At 36.0% G+C, this 27,143-nt stretch overlaps 1 protein-coding gene across 1 annotated transcript in view; it reads left to right on the top strand.

Annotated features, from left to right (window-relative positions):
• NEGR1 (neuronal growth regulator 1) overlaps positions 1–27,143 on the top strand; it is a 1,075,199-nt gene that overhangs the window by 422,011 nt on the left and 626,045 nt on the right. The window contains exon 2 of the mRNA XM_049879570.1: positions 20,760–20,992. Within this exon, the coding sequence (XP_049735527.1) occupies positions 20,760–20,992 (233 nt within the window). The remainder of the gene's footprint in view (positions 1–20,759; positions 20,993–27,143) is intronic.

The following is a 27,143-nucleotide window of genomic DNA, read 5'->3' as shown; positions in this document are numbered from 1 at the left end:
TCACATATCATATTATGTCCTTATAATTTGTTAACCTATATATCTCCTTACTATTCTGGAAATTCCTGGCATGTCTGGAATTATACATTTTCATCTCAGCATCCCTAGACAACAGGACAATGCATAACACAAGTAAGGAGCTCAATAACTACTTGGTGAAAATAATGTTTGAATGAATGAATTGACAAATGAATGGAACATCTAGAGCACAGCTGCTTTCTGATTCTCCTACCTTGGGAAAGTTACTGATAGCCCTGAAATCGCCTTTATTTCAAATATATAACAGAGATAATAAATGAAAACAGAGAATTAAATGAAAACTAAGTCACAAGATATATGTGAAATCACTTAACTTACTGTCCAGTTTAGAGGAGATGTGAAAAAAGTCCTCAACCAAATTGTTTTCAAGAATTCAAGCATTTTCATCGTCTACTTAAAGTGTTCCAAAATCATCAGGTTGGCATCTGAAATAATCCGTCATTCACCTCCAGACGAATTTTGGAGGCTTATTCCCCACTTCTCTCCTAGGCTTTTATTCAGTCAGATCAGATTGCATGCTACCCACAATTCACTTCCAGTTTTGTGTCTCTTCATCTTGCATCTCTTGCTCTCTTCTGATGAAAACTGTTTTGTTAACAGCTCCTATTCATTCCTCTTTATAATTCTTTAAATGATTCCTTTCTCTAAAGAACCATTTTACATGCTAATTTCTCCAGGTGGTTTTCCTAAGTCTTCTAATGCAGTGAGGTATGTTCTCCCCCTTCTTGAAGTCCTGTAAGCCACTGTGTAGAGACACACGTCTGTAATGTCTATCATGTTGTATTTTGACTACCCTCACTTCTAGATTGTAAGCCTACTGAACACAAGGAACCATTTTTTTATTTTATTTTTAAATTTATTAGTATTCTTGCATATTCAGGGCTCAAAGAGAAAACTTGTTGAGGGATATGACATGGAAATTGGCCCAGACCCTATCTCAGAACATAAATATTGAATTCATTTTGAAAGGATGTTTATTTCTCAGTAAGATTAGACAAGTATATCACAATGTCACCTTGTTTTTTTTTTTTTTTTTTCTATTGAAATACAAAAATGGAGTTTAATTAGCGGTAATATTGGTGATTTGCCTGCTATAGATGCCTGTCCATTAATAACTGATTGGGATGGCCAACTCATTCCATGAGGGTCACTGAGTATCTGTTAGATAATGACAACTTCCAGCCATTACTGAAGATGAAAGATAAATGTTTCTCCTTGTTCATAAGACAATTTGTGGTTTGGCAAATTCAAAAGTACACTTTGCCAAAAATGGTTTCCTTTAATTATTGAGCCAGTGTGTATTGCAAAGGAAATTTAATCCAGTCATTTACTTAAAACTCAATAAAATGCCACTTTAAGATATATCAGTTCTCCGTAATGTCCTATATTTATTTTATGACCTATATTTTTCTTTTGTACAAAGTACATTAAAAATGAGGCAGAGCTTAAAGTATTATACAGTTGTGATTTGAAATCCTGAAAACATACATAATGATAAACGAATGCGTTAGAGGAAACAAAGGGAAAATAGGATAGCTTCTCTCAAGAGCTCGTAATTAGAGAGGCCAATTAGAGAGAAAGAGAGAGAAAAAAAGATACGTGTATAATATAGAATGACATCCATGAAGTCCTTTTGAATCAGAAGCAATTTATGAATTAAGGATCTCAGGAGACAAGCAAGCCCGAAAACAGTAGACCTGTGTGTACCCTATTGATTGCAAAGACAATTGTGAAATATTGGTAACTGAATAAGTGCTGAGGAAAGTGTGGATGTATTCCTAACATGATTTTACAAGGGAGTTTGTGCTTAACTAACTTCCTGAGCTGCTTGGAAATAATGCACCATGAAAGATAAGAAAAAATGGATATAGAACACTTCGATTTTCATAAAAGATTCTGACAGCTTCTTGTGAGAGATTAATGGCTAAGGTGGAGAATTGTAGAGTACGTGGTAAGGAGTTCCTTACACCAGACCCCAGTTTAAGAATAAACACAGACTATTTGAGGAAGAAAAATATTTCACGTAAAGGAGAATGTTAAATGTTGTAACCCTTGATATTTTTGTGGGTTAGTGCATTTAATATTTCTAATTTTTTTTTTAAAAAGCACGAAATGTACATTCTTTCTTCTCTGCTTTTTCTCAGATTTATTATTACCATGCATTTATTTTTTATTTATTAGGTTTAATTATGTTCCCCAAATATGTATTATGCTAACTACACATTATACTAAGAGCTATTACTACTGTGTTCAGTAAGAAAATGCAGAGAGATTTACAGACAGTGAATGGCAAATGTATCTTTTGCTAAGAAATGAAAGACTTAAGTGTCCCAAATTAGGACTCCTGAGCTAAATGGCATAAACATTAATAATATTTAACCCAGAACATATTTATAGATCAAATGAATTTTTTTTAATTATGCATATATCCTTGCATTTGTAAGGATAACAATTTAAAAAAATATTACATTGTTCTAATCAAAACAAGGCAAATAAGATTTTCTCAGAGTTAAACAAAACATTTGTTCATTTATCAAGTACATTCTGTTTGTGCCACCATTACATGCATGTTTTATCTACTTAACCTGGCTCCTGAGTCTTTTCTACAATGTCCCAGAAATTTAGGAAAGAAAATGTCATCACATGAGTGGTGTCCTTTTTTTTGAGACATGTAGCAGCTTCTTCTATTTTCAGTGTACCAAAGCTAGAATTTAGCATCGCTACGTTATTTTTAGAGTAAAATGGATAAGCAAGTATGAGTTAGCTCTGTAGATAGTGGGCATTCCCATTTGTACCAAATGGTCTATTTAATTTTTGAACCAGAGAGGAAATCCAGAGATTCGTGTGGGTGTTTCAATTTAGTACAGTATGGGGCAAAAGAACCAAAGTAAAATGGAGTGAAGTTGGTGTCACTGCTGTCTTCTGCGCTAAACCCGACCTGACGTCTTCCCATCCCATCCAGGTTTCCAGGCCGTAACCTCTTCTCCTTTATGCACCACTTGCGCAGTCGTCTTCTATAGAGTTCTCATAGTATTTAAGCAAAAATTTTTTTTAAGCAATCATTATGTGACTTTGTGCTCTATGTGACTCTTAACAACACTATTCATTACTGGGTATCACAATACATCAGTTATTGAGTGTTCTTTACAGTTTAGCAGGTTAATAAAGCAAGATAGTTAGTTTACTGGCTGTCGTGCAACCCTAGCGGGGACCCGTTAAACCTGCCCTGGAGCATGGAATGGAGAGGTCAGGGTGGACTTCCCAAAGCAATGACATCTAAGGTTAGGTGCTTAGGGTTGTCCCATGGGACTCTTCATTTAATCCTCATGAAAAAAGCCTTTGAAGGGCATATTATTATCCCCATTCAAATTTTTTCAGATACAAAGGCTGAGAAAAATTACAATTTCCTTAGACTAGTAAATGGCCATAATCCTTAAAGGAGCAGATTATCACCAGGTCTTTTCAGCCTAGTAAAACCTACCAGGCAGCTCTGCTTTCTCTTATAGGGTCACTGTGAGTAGGAATCAATTCGATGGCTCACAATAACAACAGTAAGCTACAGAAAGATTTGCAATTAAATCCCACTTTATGTAGTATTCAAGGTGTGATTATTGTTTGTTGTTGCTCATTACCATCAAGTTGATTCCGACTCATAGCAACCCCATGTGTGCAGAGTAGTACTGCTCCACAGGGTTTTCAAAGCTGTGACCTTTTAGAAGCAGATTACTAGGGCTGTCTCCTGAGGCACCTCTGGGTGGGTGTGAACTTTGAACAACCAACCTTTCAGCTAGTAGTCGAGCATTTAAGCATTTGAACAACCCAGGGACTCATATTAACATTTCCCCAGAGTTCAGTTCACCGTTTTTTAGAGAACACTTTAATGGTAGATTTCTTTTTTTGCTCTTCAGGTTTATTTTTAGAGTGACTCAAAGAAGTAACGATGAATATCACAGAGTTCTGACCTTGAGAGATGATTTAGTCATGGAGATTAGGAAAATATACAGCAATCAGGCAAGCAGAGGTCCAGCCAGAAATTCATGGCTGAAATTTCAGCTTTCAGTAAATCACAGTGGAATTTTACATCCCTTGGAGGAACTTGCTTTCCTGGGCCAGCCGGGCACTGAGATATGACGAGTCCAGCTGTCCACTAGATGCTGCTGCTGTTGAGTACTCAGCAAGCAAAGCATTGGCATTTGGGGAGGTTCTGATACTAGTGGTAGAAAAGAGCTCAGATGAAATTAATATAAATTATATTGGTTACATATTCAAATTTTGCCATTCTTTACTATACTTGTAATTATAAATATTTATTTCCAGCTCTATGTTTGTACCAAATATCCACACACTCTGATACACACACAAGTATGTGTGTATAAATGACCACATCTTTCTTTCTCTTTCAATGAACACATATGTATTGTACTTACCAGTGCACATTTTAATTTGTGGAAATGATTGGACTGGCAGAATGGGAAGCACCAGAAAACAAATAAATGGTTGAATTATCAACTAAACTATCAATTATCCTTGTTTTTATGAGCTATTGCTTAATCATATTTTGGGAGAACAGCCAGTCATTTTTCTAGATCAGCCTAACAATATAAAAAAACCCATTGTTGTCCAGTCGATTCCGACTCACAGGACAGAGTAAAACTGCCCCATAGAGTTTCCAAGGACGGCCTGGTGGATTCAAACTGCCAACTTCTTTGAATAGCAGCCGAACTCTGAATCACTGAGCCACCAAGGGTCCAACAATACAGAATACTGGAAATAGAATCCTTTGTAGGAAAATCCCCTGTTGGCTTATAGGCATTCACTGGAGGTGACAAATGTGATAGATTTTTTTTTTTTCTTTAAAGAGTGTCTCTACTGTTTGATACTAGTGGATAGTGTTATTTGGGGGTATTAAGGCTAAGAAGGAAACCTGGTAGTGCTGTGATTAAGAGCTTGGCTGCTAACCAAAGGCAGTTCAAATCCACCAGCTGGGGCAGTTCTTCTCTGTCATCTATGGTTGCTCAAACCAAAACCCACTGCTGTCTATGGTTGCTATGAGTTGGAATTGACTCGACGGCAATGGGTTTGGCTATAGGAAGGCTGTGTCTTTTTTACTTCTTAAATTTTATACTGCTTAACATAGGACCTTGGGTGGCTCAAATCATTAAGCTGTCTACTACTAGCCAACAGGTTGGTGGTTCCAACTCACCCAGAGGTGCTCTCCACACATGGTGTCACTGTGAGTTAGAATCAACTCCATGGCAACTAACAACAAAGCATAGAACCTGCCCATAATAAGTATCTTGGAAATGTTTAGAATCTCATGGGTTTTATTACACATTTTCATCCACCACTTACAGAAACTATCATTTTCTTCTTCCAGAAAACAGACTAATTCTGTCATTGGACACTTAGGACATATTCAGCTTCTTCAAAATAGTATGGAATTCTCAAGTCTCTTTTGAAGTAGTAAAGATTGAACAACTAACAACAACACAAGAGCTCATCATAGAAAGAAGACAAATAGATTTTAGATTTCTCAAAAAAGAAACACGAGAGACTACCAACATGTATATTTAAAAATAAATATTTAAAATACATGGGTATTGGCTTAAGGTTTTCGAGTGTATTTAAGAGTTGAGTAAATAAAGGAAAGATGATCAAAATCATAGCATTTAGCAAAATTATTAGTGTATTATTACTAGATTAAAGAGAAGGGGTATTTTTAATTTAACGACATGGACAATTATAAAATATCCTGTCACATCTCTGTCCTGTTTTTCTTTTTCTTTTTTTTTTTAAAAAACAGATTTCCTGCAACTTCCAAAATAGACTTAACAAATAAGAAGTGAAAAGACTTTTTAAACCACTGTATTCAAAAAGCCCATGTTCTTCACTGAGATCACCTTTGGGTCACTATCCTTCAGCCTGTAAACCAATATTCCAATAATTCTCATGCACAAATCATACTGTCTGTTTTCTTATCGCTAGGTAGGCAGAAGTTGAAGATTAAAAGGATAACAAAATTAGAGGCCCATATGCTGATAGTTTTAAATAAGAAGCTAGTATAACAGTAGAAGAAAAACCAAAAAACCAAACCCAGTGCCGTCGAGTTGATTCTGACTCATAGCAACCCTGTAGGACAGTAGAACTGCCCCATAGAGTTTCCAGGGAGCACTTGGTGGATTTGAACCGCCAACCCTTTGGTTAGCAGCTATAGCACTTAACCACTATGCGACCAGGGTTTTCACAGTAGAAAAGTTACAAAATAATAACATTCCTGGCATGAAGATACTATTCAGAAGGTTTCTGTGGTACAAATACCTCTAGGAAACATGATCATTTTCCAAGGGCAATGTAGTCACAGATGATTTTAAGCAATTTCTTGATCTTAAATTTTAATATATATTCTTTCCTAAAATGGATCTGCCTGAGAGTAGGCCTCCGGTCAGGCTGAATCCAGTGCCCACCTCCCCCTGCTATTACAATAGTCTCACAAAATCTCTACACCATGCAGAATAATATTTTTGGGCATGGCCCAAGGTAAGAAAACCTCCAGGTACTGAAACAAAGGGCCTATTTAAAATATCAGTGTAGATGTCGAGACAATAAATAATTCTAGAGGCTGATAGCAAATATTTTTGTAACTTAGGCAGTTTCAACAGCAATGGGAGCAATAGGTTATGGGTAGGCAGTTTCCAACTCTGCTTTTCTTTTTTCGTTTTTAAATTGTGTTTTAAGTGAAAGTTTACAAATCAAGTCAGTCTCTCATACAAAAACTTATACACACCTTGCTATGAACCCCTAGCTGTTCTCCCCCTCAAAGAGACAGCACACTCCTCCTCTCCACCCTGTATTTCCTGTATCCATTCAGCCAGCTCCTGTCCCACTCGACCTTCTTATCTAGCCTCCTGACAGGAGCTGCCCACACAGTCTCTTGTGTCTACTTGAGCCAAGAAGTTCATGCCTCACCAGTATCATTTCTGCCTTATAGTTCAGTCCAATCCCTGTCTGAAGAGTTGCCTTCCGGGAATGGCTCCAGTCTTGGGCTAACAGAGTGTCCGGGGTCCCTCTAGTCTCAGTCAGACCATTAAGTCCAGTCTTTTTATGAGAATTTGAGGTCTGCATCCCACTGTTCTCCTGCTCTATCAGTAATTCTCTGCTGTGATCCCTGTTGGGGCAGTCATCAGTGGTAGCGAGGCACCATCTAGTTCTTCCGGTCTCAGGCTGATGTAGCCTCTGGTTTATGTGGCCCTTTCTGTCTCTTGGGGCAACCCTTTGCTTTTGATACAACTGCAGGAGGATATAATAATTACCAACTGATAGAAAAATTTTTGGAGATACTTTATTATAATTTTTTGGATACATCACTCTGATGGAGTTAAAGAATTGAGTGATATCACTACAATAAAACTTCCATTTCCATCATCTTATTTATGCAAACAATGTTTCCCATGATTTCTCCTTAGAAAAGCAAAAACAAGGAAGAATTGATTCTGGACCCTGTCTCATGTAAGCAATATAAATATATATATATATTTCCGTGCATATAGATGCAACTGTCTTATTAAAATATCTGCTATTAAGTAAAAGTTGTTGTTGTTGTTAGGTGCTGTCGAGTGGGCTCTGACTCATAGTGACGCTATGTGTAACAGAACAAAACACTGCCTGGTACTGCCCCATCCTTACAATCATTGTTATGCTTGAGCTCATTGTTGCAGCCACTGTGTCAATCCACCTCACTGAGGGTCTTCCTCTCTTCCACTGACCCTGTACTTTGCCAAGCATGATGTCCTTCTCCAGAGACTGATCCCTCCTGACAACATGTCCAAAGTATGTAAGACACAGTCTCGCCATCCTTGCTTCTAAGGAGCATTCTGTTTGTACTTCTTCCAAGACAGATTTATTTGTTCTTCTGGCAGTCCATGGTATATTCAATATTCTTTGCCAACACCATAAATTCAAAGGCATCAATTCTTTGGTCTTCCTTATTCATTGTCCAGCTTTCACGTGCATAGATGCAATTGAAAATACCATGGCTTGGGCCAGGCGCACCTTAGTCCTCAAGGTGACATCTTTGCTTTTCAACACTTTCAAGAGGTCCTTTGCAGCAGATTTACCCAATGCAATGAGTCTTTTGATTTCTTGATTGCTGTTTCCATGGCTATAGATTGTGGATCCAAGTAAAATGAAATCCTTGACAACTTCAATCTTTTCTCCATTTATCATGATGTTGCTTATTTGTCCAGTTGTGAGGATTTTTGTTTTCTTTATGTTGAGGTGCAATCAATACTGAAGGCTATGGTCTTTGATCTCATTAGTAAGTGCTTCAAGTCCTCTTCACTTTCAGTAAGCAAGGTTGTGTCATCTGCATAAGGCAGGTTGTTAAAATCAGAACAAGTCCACGAGAGCCAAAATATGATCTTGAATATATCCCACCTGAATTTAGAGACCATCTGAAGAATATATTTGATCCATTGAACACTGGCGACCGAAGACTGGACAAGTTGTGGAATGACATCAAGGACATCATACATGAAGAAAGCAGGAGGTCATTGAAAAGACAGGAAAGAAAGAAAAGAACAAGATGGGTGTCGGGGGGACTCTGAAACTTGCTCTAGAACATAATGCAGCTAAAGCAAAAGGAAGAATTGATGAAGTAAAAGAACTGAAGAGAAGATTTCAAAGGCCAGCTCGAGAAGACAAAGTATTATAATGACATGTGCAAAGAGCTGGAAATGAAAAACCAAAAGGGAAGAACACACTGGGTGTTTCTCAAGCTGAAAGAACTGAAGAAAAAAATTCAAGCCTCGAGTTGCAATAGTGAAGGATTCGATGGGAAAATATTAAAGAAGCAGGAAGCATCAGAAGAAGATGGAAAGAATACACAGAGTCATTATACCAAAAAAAAACTAGTCGATGCTCAACTATTTCAAGAAGTAGCATATGATCAGAAACCAATGGTACTGAAGGAAGAAGTCCAAGCTTCTCTGAAAGCATTGGTGAAAAACAAGGCTCCAGGAATTGATGGAATATCAATTGAGATGTTTCAACAAACGGATGCAGCACCGGAGGTGCTCACTGGTCTATGCCAAGAAATATGGAAGACAGCTTCCTGGCCAAGTGACTGGAAGAGATCCATATTTATGCCTATTCCCAAGAAAGGTGATCCAACCGAATGTGGAAATTATGGAACAATATCATTAATATCACACGCAAGCAAAATTTTGCTGAAGATCATTCAAAAACGCTGCTGGAGTATATCTAAGGGGAACTGCCAGAAATTCAGGTTGGTTTCAGAAGAGGACATGGAACCGGGGATATCATTGCTGATGTCAGATGGATCCTTGCTGCAAGCAGAGAATACCAGAAGGATGTTTTTATGTTAAAGTAAAAGTATACATGTTTAATAAATATTTATGACAATTTTTATTTTTTTGATCAGTTGTGTGCTACTAATAATTTTAAAAATAGCTCCATCAGAATATTATTTTCACATTTAGATTCCTGTGGTTACAAAAATGGACATTGTATGTATTTTAATGCAGAAATGATAAAGTATCAGTAAAAGACTTTAACAAATAAATAATGTAAATTTTTTTACCCTAATGCTTGTTCATGTACTTGTTAAATGGCTGATAGCCCAACCAAACCCACTGCTGTCCAGTTGATTCTGACTGATAGCAACCCTACAGGACAGAGTAGAACCGCCCCACAGAGTTTCCAAGGAGCGCCTGGCGGATTCAAACTGCTGACCTTTTGATTAGCAACTGTAGCTCTTAACCACTACACCACCAGGGTTTCCAAATGGCTGATAAAACCCAAAAACCAAACCTACACTCATTGAGTTGATTCCAACTCACAGCGACCCTATAGGACAGAGTAGAACTGCCCCATACAGTTTCCAAGGAGTACGTGGAGGATTCGAACTGCTGACCTCTTGGTTAGCAGCCATAGCACTTAGCCATTATGCCACCAAGGTTTCCAAATGGCTGATCGTGACTAACAAATCACTGGTGTTTAGATTTCCTGGGGCACATTTCAAATTAACAATTTTATTTTTAAATGGCTGTTTTTATGTAATCAGAAATTATATTTTTGCAACAATGTCCAGTTATGATAATTTTCTAGGTGGAAAATTAAAAATGTGCAGGGATGTGTAGAGTTTACAACATAATTTTAGGAGCCATAAAAGTAAAAGAAAAAAATTCAGTAACCCTTTACTTCATCTCTGTAGGCTTTGGGCAATCACTGTGCTCATGTAATCCCCAGAGAGTTATAACTGTGTCGTAGCATTATCAGTAGAGTTAACTCATAAAACCTTGTAAGAATTATAAAATATTTACATTTATATTTCACTTTATAACTTTATAAATCTATTTCACATACACAGTATCATTTGCGCTCACACTGTAATTGAATTTACTATTTTTTTTTTAGTGCAGGTGGTGTTATCTCCATTTTGCAAATAAGTAAATAAAGCTTTCAAAGAGGTTGAGTTACTTGCTCAAAACAATTCCAGTAAACTAGGGAGTTGGTATCTGAACACGAGTTTTTTGAGTCCAAATACACTGATTTTTTTTTTTAATGTAACACCAAGGCTTTCATTTTCTTAATGCTCAGCTGATAAAACTAGAAGTTTAAATAAAACAAAACCAAAAACCTTTCAGAAGTTCCAAGAGGGCAAATTAAGAGAAGCACTTTCATGTATGACCATTAATTATTTGAAAATTAATTCTTGTGAAGCAGCCCTATTTGCTGACAATGTAAATAAATGAAGTTTTGCTGTATCTAGCCAGACCCTATGAAATGTGTCTTTTTTTAACTTCTTCCAGTTATATTTTATAGCACAGGTATTCACTCTTTGGTGATAGTGGTGGTTTCATTTTATATTGTTTTTAAACACAAAGTTAACCACAGGAAGAGAGGTTAATAATATTGTAATTAGTTGCCATCAAGTGGCTCCAACCCATGGCGACTACATGTACAAGGGAATGAAATATTTCCGGTCTTGTACCATCTTCAGACCATTGGTATGCTCTAGTGCATGGTTGCAGTCACCATGTATTTTGAATGCCTTTCAACACACGGAGCTCATCTTCTAGCATTATATCACACAAAATTCTGTTGTGATCTATAGGGTTTTCACTAACTAATTTTTTAAAGGCAGATTGCCAGGCTTTTTTCCTAGTCTGTTTTAGGCTGCAAGCTCTGCTGAAACCTGTCCACCATGGGTGACCCTGCCGATACCTGAAATACTTGTGGCATAGCTTCCAACATCATAGCTATATGTTAGCAACCATACTACAACAAACTGACAGAAGGGTAGTGGTAGTAACTACCCTTAAAAGTAATCCATACCCGTTGCCATCTAGTTAATTCTGATTCATTGTAGCCCTATGACCCTTAATTACCTGTTTGCCATGTACTTGACCCCATCCTGAACACTTAAACTGATTTCATCCTTATAACAATCTTGTCAGTTTACCAACTTTTACTAACCCGATTTTACAGGTGAAAAAATTAAGGTAAATTAACTTGCTCCAGGTTCCAGGGCTAGTACATAACCAACTGACATTTGACCCCAAACATTAAGTAGATTAATCACTATACTATGTTGCCTCTCAAGAAAAAATAAATTGTCCATGTTATGTAGCAAATACTCAATATGAGGTTATTTTTAACATCTTTTAAATTTGTTTGCAGGAAGCAATTTAAAAAAAAGCTACATTATTATTATTTTTTTTTTCCTCCAGGATACATTATCTAATTTGTGTTTTAAGGCATGACTCAAAGTGAACTATGGTTTGGTCAATTTTCTCAAGAGAGGACAGATAAATATGGATTAATGGCTACTTTAGTTAATGATTGTAGGGCTTACTTTAATTAATTGTTCTAGATAGCCATTTTTATTCATAAAAAAACAATTTATGTTCATAATACTTTTTATTAGAAAAATATTCCAAAAAGAAAAATCTAATAGTGACCAGCAAGAAGCTTAAAGATCAGCATAACCAAAAAGAGGGAGAGAAAAAAAAAGAGAACTAAGTTTTTAAAAATTTCTATAATCACCGATGACTGTACAGTATATTATACTTAATTTGACACAACCAATAAGTTTAGAACCTTTCTGTGCATCAATTTATTACTATTCTTATTTTATCTTGTCTTTATTTTCATACAGAATACTTGCTAAATGACTTAAACATGAAGATGGTTGATGGAAGCAAGTGGAGTTGTTGGCATTCTTTTTAGTAAAGACTTCCATCTTTTTCCCCCTTGTTTCTAAGAATGGGATGTCTTTGTGTGTGGCTCCATCCCAATGAGATTTAAATAGAGAGGTCTGCTCCAGAGGACCCTGAGGCTTTACCTTGGCCACTTCTCTGGGTCTGATTGCATTCCCCCTCTCTGATACTGCTATTTTAAACACCTCCTATACGCATCTTGAATGTGGTGTTCACTCACATTATAGCGCCTGGGGTGAAAGTCCAACTTTTCCAGGAAGCAGCTGCCAGGGAAGACAGCACTGCAGACAGAAATTTCCCCACAGCAGTTCAGAGCACCTGCCAGTTACAAAAATCTTGAAGTCCTTCCAGATCCAAATATCTCACATTCAAGTACATTGGGAGAAAGCAAGCTGGTTGAGTTGAATTCAAAAATAAAAAAAGAGTGTAGAAATGGTAGAGAACTTTCTGACTCAACTAAGTGTTTAAATTCATTTGAACAAAGCTAACCTAAATTCTCAAACACATGACACCTCTTCCTTTTTGAGACCTTGACATGCTGTGCTTCATTCATGCATCCTGCATTCCTGCATAAGTCATCTGTAGAGATAAGAAAACCTACCTCTCAGGATGTTTTTGTAAGAAGTAAGATTGTAATTAAAGGACACAGTAATCATTCAGCAAATGGAATTTATTATGATCATTAGGACAGGGTGACATGAAAGCAAAAACTCATTTGTTCTGTAGAATCTAAAAGGAGACATCTACCCAAGGTTAGAGAAGGATCTAATCTTAATTCTAATGTGCTTGCCTTTATCTACCCCAGCTTTCAGCATGTTATAATCTGTAACATAGGATAGAAAGATTAGTACAGTGAAACCAGTGAGAGCCGAAATGCAACAGGACTCCCTTGTTTTTCCAGGTCTCGAAAGTTTTCCACCTTTGGCAGAGTGCCGTCTTACTACTTTTCTGTCACTCTCTATTAGTGGAAAATATTTCAGTTTTCCTTCTCTGACAGGTTTCCTTCTTACACAGGCTCTGGTTTTCACAGGTTTTACTGTACTTTTATAAATGTGTTATCCATCCAAAGAGAGCACAATCCTATTATTTTAAAGGAGGAGTAATTCTATGGGTGAGATTTTGAATGTTAATAATAGGTCAGAAAGGGAGAATTTTTGCTATACAGACTTTTCTGTTTTCTATAGCCATAATATCATAAAGTTCAATCTATCTTTCACCCAGGCTTATTTTGCTTAATAATGTTAATTTATATATTGAGTGAACTTAAAATAGTGTATTGAAACAGATTAAATATAAAAATTCCTTGACATTTCCCCTTTTAAACACGGACACACATTCTTATATGGAAATTTGACTTTAATGAGTCAATGGAAAGAATAAGATAAAGCAATCTATGGTTTTATAAAAAAGCATGGTTTATTTATAACTTAAAATAGTGAAAGTAATGTTTAAAAATTGGTATTTCAACCCAAACCAATTTCAATGATTTCCTAGGGATTGAAAAAGTTAGATTATAAATAAAAAAATAGAGACTAAATTTACATTGTGTGTTAAAATAAGAATGAATGAATGTATGCTATCACTTGATTACATTAAAGTCCCAAGCTTTCAGGAAAAAATTAGTCTTATATGCAAAAAGCAAGAAAAATTCACAAAGATTTATTTTTTCAGGTTTATACCCTGATTTAAAGTATCAAAAACATGTAAGATTTTTGAGAATTTGGTGTTAAAATGAGATAGTAGCTGATAGCTTTCAATATTTTATTTTGGAAAGCTAATTCTTAAAACTGTATTTAAAATGTACAAAATTTTTTGAAATAGTCTTATGATTACCAAGAAGAGCTAGAATAGAATGTATAGAAAATATATTTTGTTTCTACCACAAGACAAGAAATCAGTGTTAAAAGAAAATATGCCCTACATAGTTTTAGAATTCCTCCTTCTAAAAATAAGTGTACATGTTTCATTAATATTACTTAGCTAGGCCTGCTAAACCCATTACCATCAAGTTGATTGCAACTCATAGTGACTATACGACAGGGTAGAACTGCTCCACAGGGTTTCTTACGTTCTAATCCTTACAATGAATAAAGAAGACTGAAGAAGAATAGATACATTTGATTTATGGTGTTGGCAAAGAATATTGGATATACCATGGACTTCCAGAAGAACAAACGAACCTGTCTTGGAAGAATTACAGGCAGAATGCTCTTTGCAAGAAAGGATGGCAAGACTTTGTCTCCTGTACTTTGGACATGTTATCAGAAAGGACCAGTGCCTGGGGAAGGAGATCATGTTTGGTAAAGTAGAGGGTCAGTGAAAAACAGGAAGACCCTCAACAAGATGGATTGATTGACACAGTGTTTGCAACAGTGGGCTCAAACATAACAATGGTGTGAAAATGGCGCAGGATGAGGCCGTATTTTGTTCTGTTGTACATAGGGTTGCTATGAGTCGGAACAGACTCCGCCACACCTAACAACAGCAATAAACTTTATGGGAACAGACTGCTACATCTTTCTCCTGTGGAGTGGCTGGTGGGTTCTAACCACTGACCTTTTGGTTAACAGCCACGTGCTTAACCACTGCTCCACCAGGGCTCCTTTCAAAACATATAGTATGCCTGAAATGTGGATCCACCTCTTATCTCTCTAACACCTCAAGCAGCATTATGCTGTGTATTCACCACAAGGAAATGTGAGCAGGGTCCTGCTAGGCTAGGTACCAGGTGTAATTACATCATAACAAAGTTATTTTCATACTTATTTCGATAATCAGGTCCTCTGTAATTTACCCCATACCTCAATTTTCTTTCTATAAAATGGTCGTAATGATAGTGCTTGACAGTACCTACCTCAAAGGGTTTTTGTAAGGAATGAATAAGAAATATATGTGATATGCTTACAACAGTGGCTGGGACATAGTAATGGCAATATAATACTATTGTGTACACAACAATAGCATTGAACTGTTACCTGAAGGGTGCATTTCTCACTTAAATATCTCTTGAGAAATATTTAAAATATAATTCTAATTGTCGATAAAGGTTAATGCTTCATCAAGTATCTGGAGTTCATTGAACAAATTGCTGATTGTTGCGGATTCTTCACCTACCCTTGACAGGTCTCCTACACAAAAACAGACAGATGGTAATCCTTTCTCCCTCAGAGTGTGATCTGTAGTTGGAAACTGGAAATTAAAATATTGAATCAGCTATTCAATTGGATTATTATCTGGGGCATGATTGACAGGAAAGACATTAAGAAGAGATTCTTAAAAACAAAGGCAGGTTGGCGTGGTGATAGAATTTGTCCAATTCCAGTTCATCTCTGCTTTACTTCCCTTACCTCATTTTGGCCTGGAAGTCAGAATGTCAAAATTCGCTTTGTGTAGAGAGCTAGCGTGGAGCTTGAATGAGATTGTGAATTTTTCAATTTTTTTTTTTTTGGTATGCTTTTGAAAGTTCTCCTGTCATGTTTAGAACTTTCTGATACAATGAAGTGACAGCTGTGAAGGTAGCTGGCCAGTCCCTTCATAGGGACACGGCTTACCTTTGTAATTCAAGGGAAACTGTCCTTTTTTTCTTTTCTTAATTAGTGCCTTTAAAGGCAGCTTTCATTGATCAACATGTCTAGAGAAGAGCTGATCTCTTTGCATAGAGCTGAATAAATGCTGCTGTGTTTGGTTCTGGTAACGGTGCTAATGCTTATGTTTTTGGAATGTGTTACAGGGAACTAGAGATATGAAAGGACAAAATCATTTCTAAGCTAAATAACCTAAAGTCCTAATTGTCAATGACCTCTCTGATGTTCACCTTTCAGAGTTAATCATCACAGATCATCTCACAGAATCTGTTAGAATTGTTTTTAAAAAATTATTTATTTTGAATATTTTATTGTGTTTTAGATGAACGTTTACATGACAAATTAGGTTCCCAATTAACAATTTTTGTTCAAATTGTTCTGTGACACTGGTTACAATTTTCACAATGATCATCAGTCTCATTATTTACATTTTGTTTGTTTGATTTCCGTTTATCTAGCTTCCCCGCCCCTCCTTGCCTTCTCATCTTTGCTTTTGGGTAAATATTGACCATTTGGTTTCACATAGTAGGTTTTTTAAAGGAGTGCATTCCTCATGGGTGATGTTGTTTATTTTATAAGCGAATCTATCATTTGCTGAAAGGAGACCCCAGGGAATGGCTTTAGTTCCAAGTTAAAAGGGCATTTTAGGGCAATCATCTTGGAAGCTCCTCTAGTCTCTAGCAGGAAGTCAGTAAGTCTGGTCTTTTTTAGGAATATGATTGTTTTTCTGCATTTTTCTCCAATTCTATCAGGGTAGAATTATTCTGATATCTATTTGATCAACTAGCATCTCACCAGATGGGACTTCATACACTAATAATAGAGACCCTGTCTAATGTGCAGTAAAGGAGCTTCTTAAAAGAGTTCAGAAACTGCAGTGCCATCCTTATTAGAAAAGCATTAACTATCTTGAGCCTGGGTTTATATAATTAACAGCCTTGAAACAAAATTAAATATTCAGCCTATTTTCTATACATTTTCCAACAGCCAGATGTTTGGAACTATGTATACAAAACATTCAGATGATTGACTGAAAATTTAAGTATTTGTCATGGTATTTGGGATGGCGTTAACACAGCTTATGCTGAGGACTATATTTTTGGAACTGCTTTACTCATCTCCCTGTAAAGTAGGTTGTCTAGCAGATATTTTTTACGGGAAAAAAAAAAAAATCTTTGAGAAAAGCCATGCCATACTCAATTAAACACATATTCATTATTTAACATTTTTATTCAGAATATTTATGATTGTCTGTGCTTCAAAGGGATCCTGAGATCACTATCTGTTAAAATCTATTTTAAAGAACAAAGGGTATAAAAAAAAAAAAAAAGATTTCATTTTGTGACCAGAGGACTGTTGCTTCGTCATGCCCCCATCAGTGATATTGGAGTTGTTGATGTCTGGTTTACATTCTAAAAGGCTCATTTTGTTTATTGTGAGCAGAGTGGACCTGACGTAGGGGCTAAAGGCAGAAGCCAGAGACCCATAGGCAATCGCAATAATCCAATTGTAACAACAATTCAATTATGATATTTATCACTTCCTATCCTGCGTGAAACCCTGGCAGCATAGTGGTGAAGAGCTGCAGCTGCCAACCAAAAGGTCGGCAGTTGGAATCCACCAGGTGCTTCTTGGAAACCCTATGGGGCAGTTCTACCCTGTCCTGTAGGGTCACTATGAGTTGGAATCGACTTGACGGCAACAGGTATATTCTGCATGATGGCTATTCCTACCCATACTTTGCATACTTTGTCATTCTTGATCAATTTTACCTTCTGTGTGAGGCAGAATTTCAATGGATTTTTATATTTGTAGATACTAGAGTTCTTAAACCAAGAAAAAAGTTGTGTATTAAGAGCTCCTTCTTTATAGCATACATATGTCAAGAAGCATCTCTTTGTATTATAAAGGAAAAAATTAGGGTCTAGGTGGAGAATGTACAGAAGGTAGAAGACATACTGCTTATTCTCAAAGAATTTTTATGATAATGATAGCAATAAACCAAAGACACACATACCCACGTGTTTGGCCTATTTAACATGTATATATAACCTAGATATCCTGTATATGTATCTTATTATTTTATAAAATTAAAAGCCATGCTCAGGATGCTCTTCCCAATTTCTGACTTCCATACATGGTCATTTGGGTTAAGTTATAGCTCTGTAGTTTGGGAATAATTCTGCAAAAAATCCAAGGAAGTAATAAAAAAAAAATCTGAATTTCATTTGGGAGCCATCCTAATGTGTGTCTTGAAGAGCTTTGGATTAGAAAAAATGGCAAATACAATAGTATAGCTCCTCAAGCCAAGGAGTCATAAAAACCAAAAAAAAAAAAAAGAAACCCATTGCCGATGAGTTGATTTCGGCTCATAGGGACCCTATAGGATAGGGTAGAACTTCCCTTATAGGGTTTCCAAAGTGTGGCTGCTGGATTCAAACTCCTGACCTTTTGGTTAACAGTCATAGCTCTTCGTGACTGTGCCACCAAGCCACCAAGGAGTCATAAAGAACAACTTTATTTTTTACAGTGAAAAACTTAAGTCCTATTCTTTGATAGCCTCTGACATGCCAGAACAGAAAAGTAGTGCTTATGTAAGATAAGTTTTAACCCAGGTCAGGTCCTCTAGTATATAAAAAAAAAAAGGCTGGTTAATTTTTGTGGTCTTCCTGATGCCCCCAGAATAAAGGTAAAGTCGCTGCTGTCTCTAGGGAACGGGAAATACCAGAGTGTTCTAAATCAGGCTTTCATGGTAAAATATCCATTAATAACTAATTTTCTGCCTCCTTTAGAGCAGGACAGGTTAAGCAGTTGGGCACGCTCAGTAAATAAGAAATTACTTGCAGTCATTTCTGCAACATTCCAATCATCTTCTTGATTCTGAATTCTATTTCAAAAGTCTTTCGTCTGCATTATGGTGGAAAGGACACTGAATATGGAAACAGAAGGCCTGGGTATGAATTCAACTTTGCCACCAACTAATTGTCTAGCTTGGACAAGTCATTTAACTTAAACATCTCCATTTATTTTCTACTGATGCATTGAGTACAGCAATTCATACCCTGCAGGGTTGTTGTGAGCACCAAATGGGATAACATGAGGGTCACTAATGCAGAAGTCACACAATAAACATTTGATGAATCCAGATACTAAATGACCCATGCTGTGTGAATTATCAGTCTTGGCAGAGGATCTTCAGTGTTTCACCCTGTACTAGCACCCAAATGATCTTGTGAAATGGGAAATACGTCCTCTCCATCTTCTTTCTGCATATTATTAAGAATGATAATATACTACAACTGTTTAATTGTATCATTAAGGGAGGTTTTACTTTCTTCATTTAAAATATAAGGAAAAGCTTTTCAATTAACGATAACCTTTAAGACTTCTACTAGTTTGGATTTTGTAGATGGTAAAGCTAAGTGCAAATTAGATTCTGCAATATACCTTGTTCCTTATTTTTTTCACCCACAGATTAGTTTCCTACAATTGGCAGGAGCCTACCCTGTTGCATTCAGCTTGCAATTTTGTAGCAATCTCAAACACTGTGTTCAGTCCCGCAAGGTATTCTGTAGAAATCCTGTCAAACTATTTCAATGTATGTGTATTTTCATTCTGCACCTGTGCATTGTACTCATTTAAGAGAGCTAGTCTTTAATTTGTAAGAAAACATTTTTAAGATGAAACATAGAATTCCAAACCTCAGCAAAATCACTGGCAATTGACCACATACGTTTTGACTTGCCTGACTTCTATTAGATACAAAGCGAGATTTTAGAATCTTGTTATAGGATATGGCCTTAAATAAATGGCTTCAAAGTTGGCCATAAAACCCACTGATTGTTATCATGTTTGCCGTCATCATCTGGCTCTGGCTTACCTCTCTAGTTTCATCTCTCATTCCACCTACCCTGTATGCCATGCTTTTTTCTACTTTCTTGATACGCCTGGCTCTCTCACGCCATTCCCTGTTCTTGCCTATGTGTAGCACATTCAGTCTAGAATGCCAGGTCTTCCCCTCCTCACCTGTGTATATCAGGCATTTCCTATCCCTTTCTCCACATCCCCAACATTCTTTCTGGTTCAAATAGCCTTCCTTTGACTCTCACGTGCATACCTTGATCAAAATTTCCTTCTGTCTATATCATAATAACTGGTTTGTTTGACTGTCCTCCATACTAGATTACATGTTCTGGAGAGCATGTGCGATATCTTTTTGAATCCATAAATAATAGAGCCTACATAACTGTTTGCTGGACAAATGCTCCTGGCAAATCTACTGGACAGTTTATCAAAAACATCAAGAATTTGCTAAAATTCTGTTATTATAATCTATTATTGTACTAAAATACTAATATATTAGCCTTGTTACATTTAATCCTGACAGCAATATTGTCAGTATAATGCCATTTATACCATTCTACAGATGCAGGTAATTTAAAAAATAATCGTGTATATCGTATTAGTCTATGTTTTCTGAATCTGACACATTATATTCAGAATTGGACTGGGTTAAACTAGGCTAACTCATAGATGTTTTGTTCTTCTTATAATTTCAAACACAGAAATGTGTTTTAATATTGAAAAGTGTTTTTTGAACTAATTTAATTTTACTTACATTTATTTATTGCCCAGAGACAATGAAAGAGGATTTTGACTGGTTTTGAATTACAACACACACACACACACACACAAAACAACAACTGTATGTGGCTATCTTTTCACATTTGCATTGGGAATGGAAGGTGTTTCAGTGTGTTTATGTCTCCTGTGTTTATACTTGATGTTTGCATTTGATGCCGCGCTATTATTCAGCATATGGAAATGCACTCAGGACAAAGATAATGTCTCTCATTTTCATTTTCATTAATAGCGTTCTCTTTCTGGTAATCTGTAGGTGTTATCTGGAAGATGGAGCTTCCAAGGGTGCCTGGCTGAACCGATCAAGCATTATTTTTGCGGGAGGTGATAAGTGGTCAGTGGATCCTCGAGTTTCAATCTCAACATTGAATAAAAGGGACTACAGCCTCCAGATACAGAATGTAGATGTGACAGACGATGGCCCATACACGTGCTCTGTTCAGACTCAACATACACCGAGAACAATGCAGGTGCATTTAACTGTGCAAGGTATGCATTTCTATATCTGCTATGTTGTGAAGGACTATGCTTAGAAATGATCAATATTTAGATATCAAAATGACTCGGAAGCAACTAACAATGTTGAAAGATACGTGGTCATTGTCCTTGGGGATTTATGTTCCTAGATTCCATTAAGTGTAATGGCTATCATAGGCATACAAATCCCCACTTATCGAGACCAAGAAATATCCATTGGCATCACGTTATGATTTTTATACATGATTCATTTTGTATCTTTTCTTGAATTCCAGTCCATAAATCTTTGAGAACCTAGGGTGGATACATTAAAATAAACCTTTAAGAACTCATGATGGATACATTAAAATATTAGAACTTGTTGAAGTATGGACATGGACGGTAACTCTTTTTTCCTTCAGACTTCCAGCAGTCTCTCAATCCCACTTCTGTTTACTTTGGTTCAAGTTACAACAAAAAGTGGCAGCCTTCTAGAACTACTTTATTTAAGTATAGAGTCATTGAAAAAATATGATACACAGTGCTTATAGTTTGATTTACTTTCAATGGATCATAAACTTTGCTATGTAACCTATAATCTAGAAATTCTAATAGAATCATTAAATTATTTTTTTTCTCTTGCATACTAAAATGTAATAGCATATGTATCCCAAATACAGATAATTTTCAAAAAAAAAATGCAATTATATTGCTAGGAGAATGAAGAATGTATATTTTTGCACTATTTCCTTGTGCTTTCTAGAATATGATTATGTAGAAATATTATACTATACAGGACTCAAAATGAGATAATATTTTTAAGTAAAATTAATAACAAATTACATGATAGTTTAGTACCCATGCGTGCATGTTTTATTCATAACAGGAAAGCTGAGCTTACCTTTCAATAAATCAAGGCTAAGTATTAAGTTCATAGCTTTTATTTTGAAAAGATTACTAATCTATTAAATATAAGTAAATTTATTAACTGAGATTTGTTTCCTTAAATAAAGGTAATTCTGAACTCAAACACGGCTTCATTTATTAATAAATACATTGACCTTGTGATAAGGTTAAATTTCTTAATTAAACAACTAATGTTAAGAAGGTAAATGTGAATTGAAGAAGTCAATGAATTTCCTCAGTGGTCTTTCTTAATGTAAGCTATTACATACTCTGGTGATGTTCGTTATTTAAAAGTGGTATACTAAAACATAATAAAGCTTTCACAATAGTCCATCTTTATTCAGAGATTATCCAGAGGGCAGGAGATTGTCCAGCTTTAAAAACTGATGTGTGGTTACAAGACAAAAAATACATTTCTTCTGTTATTCATGCCGAATCCTGTTCTCTTGTTCAGTTCTGTACTCTTTGACTTGAGTTTGTAGCTCAAAAACTATAAAAGACTTTTTATTATGTGAGAAAAAAATGTACTTGGACAATAATATATTTAAGTGACTGGGGATACAGACATTTCGCATCTTGTAGCTTTAAATGATGCATTTCTAACCATTAACCATGCCCCTCTTTCTTTTTTTCCCCATTTTTCATATTAGGTATAGACAGAGGAGTAGCCATAGAGAGATTTAGAGATATAAATATATAGGCTTTTCCCAGGCACACGTTTAATTCTCATAGAATATTCTTACAACTTTACATCCCCTAGATGGTTTAAGGCTGTTCAATTTTTTTTTTTTTTTTTAAAGTGCTGCATGCCGATGTAATGCTGTTCTTCCTGACCATTTGATGCTGGTGAACTTTCTTGCAGTTAGGAGTGAACTTTTTGCACACACTTTGTTGATATAATACCTTGTTCCTTTATAAAAAGAAAATCCATGTTAGTGTTTTGAGAGTATGTGGTTCAGTCAAATAAAAAGCTAATAATTTTACAGTATTTATGAACATAATTACTTATTAGAATTTGATTGACATGTGGGCATTTTTCCAATTACATTAATAAAGTTCAGGGAATACATTAATAGGCTTGTCAGTCAATTCAAGAACGAAATAAATGTCATAAAAAGTCAACCGTACCTAAGCTACATTTTCTCTGAGTGAATAAAATGAACTCATATGCGCATCTCTCAGTCTTTAAATGTGTTAGGGTGTCTGTTGTACAGGTGTATCTCGATGATTTTGACGTGCATATTCATTACCTAAGAATTCGTCAAGACTTTATTCACCAAAGTAAAGAAACTTAGCAACTGAAGGAAGACTGTGTTAATCACTGGTATTAAACAGACACTGGCTAGTAAAAAACAAAACTTATCTTTAATTGTTGCAACTATTATAACCTAGGGAGCTAGTTTTAAGAAGTAACTTTAGAAAGGGGATATTAAAGAGGATATTTTGCCAGCCCAGACTCTATGCATGGGGACTTCAAGCTCTTAGTATCGATGGATGTATCAATGGAAGGAGTACATGGTAGATTAAAACTGCAGCCGTAGCTCTTAACCACTGCACCACCAGGGTTTCCCTGATAGCGTTAGTTACCAGTAAAAATGAGCGAGAATGTCTTGCAGAAGTGACCTTAGTTTTTGAATGCGTGATCTATGTCTTCTTTTTAGCATTAACTAGACAACGGAGATAAATTTCTTAAAAACACTTTATCTGTGATGATAAATACATGTTATCTGCTTGTATAAACATTTTCATCATCTGCTCTCTAAAATTAGGTGAACAGGTGATACTAAATAATTAGGTTAAAAATTACATGGATAGGGATGTACATACTCATTCTCATGTGTTATGCAGGGAATTCCTACATGTCTGACCATAAATCATTCTTTACTTACCCCAATACACATTATGGTACAGGTCAATGGGGGCCACAGTATACTGAGCCCACACAACCTAATTAATACTAGTAATCACCTGATCAAAGGCCAACTGAAGTTCAATAAATGATCATATAAGGTTGTGTTATTCCCTCTAGATTCCTCCCAGGAAGAGATTGTAGTAACAATGGAGACAGCTCGTCTTCCATTTCTGTTTGTCTTGTCCCAATTTGTAATGTATGAAGAGAGAGATTTATAAGCATCTTGGAGGAAATGCCTCATTAGTTAACAGAACAGTTATTGATCTAATTGCTCCTTTAATATAATATTCACTTATTCATGGTCCAACGAGGTTGACTAATCTTGTAGATTTGTGGGGGGGGGGGAGAAAGAATGTTAATAAACCCTTCATTAGTGCAGTCTCCCAAACACTCTAGGAAGAAAACATTCCCCCAGTGCTTTATTTAACAGGAAATATTTAACCATTTGAAATGTATGAGGCAATATTATTGAGGTCCAGAAAGACGATGGTCTCATATCTACACAGTTTAGAACAAGTATGTCTAATCTGTAAAGCTTGGGAAAAATAGGGTATCATTTGAGATCTGAATTTCAACAAAATTAAGCAATAACAACAACAAAAAAAGTTGCTCTCAAGTCAGTTCTGACTCATATTGTCCCCATGTGTGTCAGAGTAGAACTGTGTTCTCTAGCCTGTTCAATAGATACTTTTTCAGAAGTAGATTGACAGGCCTTTCTTTCAAGGTGCCTCTGGGTGGACTTGAACTTCCAACCTTTTGGTCAGCAGCCAGCAGTGTTAGACATTTGCACCACTCATATATCTTCTCAGACAAACTGAGGTCTACTCATCTGGATTTATGAGGGATAAGCTTAGCTTTTTTAAAGCAAGGAAGCATTTTAATAATTTAAAAATTAATAAATTTTCCAGGAGACTGTTTTCAGTTTTCTTTTCATACAATTCAGCCTGGCTAGAAGCTTTATGGTCATAAGGCAGTGTCTATGAGGCCCACTTCCAGGAAAACATTACCCCACTTACATATGTGAATGTATTGATGATGATTAGGGTTTTTTGTTGTTGTTTTGTTTTATTTGTTTACTTGTTAGAGTCCAGAAGGAATGAGCTATTTTTTAGGGAAATTTTCATTTAAGTATTGGCTCTTCTTCCAAAATACACATTTTTTCTCTCTTCTAAATTGCCTTTCTTTCCTTCTTTTTTCTTTATGGTCTTTAGAACAGGATTATTGGCCATTATTTTTCTCTGATAAAAGAAGTGACTGAAACAGAAGATAGATTTCAACAACTAGTAATTTTCTTTCAAAATGGATTTTCTGTATAAGAGTAGTGATTATATTTTCTGAACCCAGTATTAGTACATGGAGTTTGATATATTGTGTAAGATATGATCTGGTATTAGAATAACATTATATATCAAAATTGTGTTAAAATCTACAATGTGTGCTTACTAAATGTGGAGAGAATGAATAACTTGATGATATATTCTTATAAACTCTCGATTTGCTAACATTTGTCAATGACAGAAGTAGGAGAGAGGTGAGAAAGAGCAGGAAAAATAATATTGACAGACGGTCATTGTACACTGCTGGCTTCCATCTGAGTCATCTTGCCTCTGATAGAAGGAACTTTCACGGAAAGCTACTGCTGAGCTTTGAGAGTTTTAATAGCAAAGGGAACGATATTGGAATTTAAATATGCATCTTCTCTAACTAGGGAGTTGTGCCATCCACGAAGGTTCTATTTCAGTGCCTTTGATTCACTCATGGTTTGGATATATTTTTGAGGGGTGGAAGGAGAGGGGCTAAGAATTCCAAATGTATATTGTGTGGTCAGTGTTGAGGAAGAACAATTTTTCCTTACTTTTTAAGTTTTGAATCATATTGGCAAGAAAAAAAAAGATTAGCTGAAGATGAGGTATATGAGAAAAGGACTGTTAGGTAGCATTCGTTGTGAGCCTGAGTAAAGCAGTCTGTCTGCTTTGGGTACCATACAGTCAAAACACAATTTGAAAATATTTCAAAGTAATTAACCCATTAATCGTGATTGCTGCCCTTAAAAGTCCCTTCCGTGATTAATGGATAATCTTGTTTCAGAAGCATATAGCTTGATAAGCACCTCAAATCTTAGACTAAATACATTTTCATTTTCTTGGTAGTAACTCTGAGTTTTGTTTCATATGTTGCCTTGCTGTCTGGTTAACTTTGTTACCAAGCTTGGAAGGCCTTTAATTTTTTCTCTACGAAACAAAGAAAATAACTATGTAAGTAATATGAGGCAAATCCCACTGCAATGTAAACTATCTCTATGAAAATCTGTCTATAAATAAAAAATTACCAAACTCTAGCTAGCCAACTTAGCCTGAGATGTTCTGCAAATAAAATCTAAGTCTGGGAAAAAAAGATTTCTTTTCCTTGGAAGACTTTGTAGTGGGATTTGATTTATGTAATAATACTGTTTTCTTTCCCAAACCGTGCGTATGTTATTCCTACAGATGCAATTAAGATTTTGTTTTCATTAACTAGTTTCTAAATGGCATTTCCCTTATAACCTTTATTTAGGGCAAAGATAAAATTTGCCAGAGGAGAAAATTTGATTCTGCTAATGATATTGTTTATCTTATGATTTGTAGCAATACAGTAAGAATTAATTATGTGTACTGCCAAGAGGAAAATGGACACAATTAAGACTGGTGGCAATTTTCAGTTTGGAGAATCAGATGAATCTGTTTTCCAACTTCTCTGCCTCACACTACTTCATCTCCCATTCCTTCAGCATTTTCTACTCAATGATACAGCAGAAGCAGCAGAGAGACTCAGAAAAGGTAGACCATGCACCTCCGCTAAGCTGTCAGAACTTTCTAACCCACTTTAGTATGTTTGCATTTAGATCATTGGTTCTTAAACATTTTGCAGCCATGAACCCATCTGAAAGCTGATAAATCTATAGACCTTGTCTCAAGAAAAATGTGCATTCCCTTAATGTTTTACATGTTTTTTACACAAGCAGGAGGCTTCTGTGCCCCCTAAATCTACCTGCAGACTCTAAATACAAACCCCAGTGGACTCTGTGAGGCTAAGGACTGAGTCTTAATTCTTTCTGACTCCCAAACATCCAGAACAGTGCCTGACAAATGCTAGGGTCTCAGTAGAGATTTATCAATTGTATACGTGTACGTACTCCCCCCCTCCCTGCCCCCCGGCTTCATGCCAATCACTTGCTGATGCTGTGACTTAATGTATTGATGCTATCTTTAGGGCATAACACAAGGAATGCTGGCATAACAAGAAAAATTTTAAATTAAAAGGATTAGTTAGGCATTCATGTCTTAGGTTGCTTATTTTCTTTCTAGGTTATAGCATCTTTATCTTCTG

Source organism: Elephas maximus, chromosome 3, assembly GCF_024166365.1.
Source record: "Elephas maximus indicus isolate mEleMax1 chromosome 3, mEleMax1 primary haplotype, whole genome shotgun sequence".
In the NCBI taxonomy this organism is placed as follows: domain Eukaryota; kingdom Metazoa; phylum Chordata; class Mammalia; order Proboscidea; family Elephantidae; genus Elephas; species Elephas maximus.
Note: the sequence above shows the minus strand (reverse complement) of the source record. Positions and strands in the feature narration are given on the sequence as shown.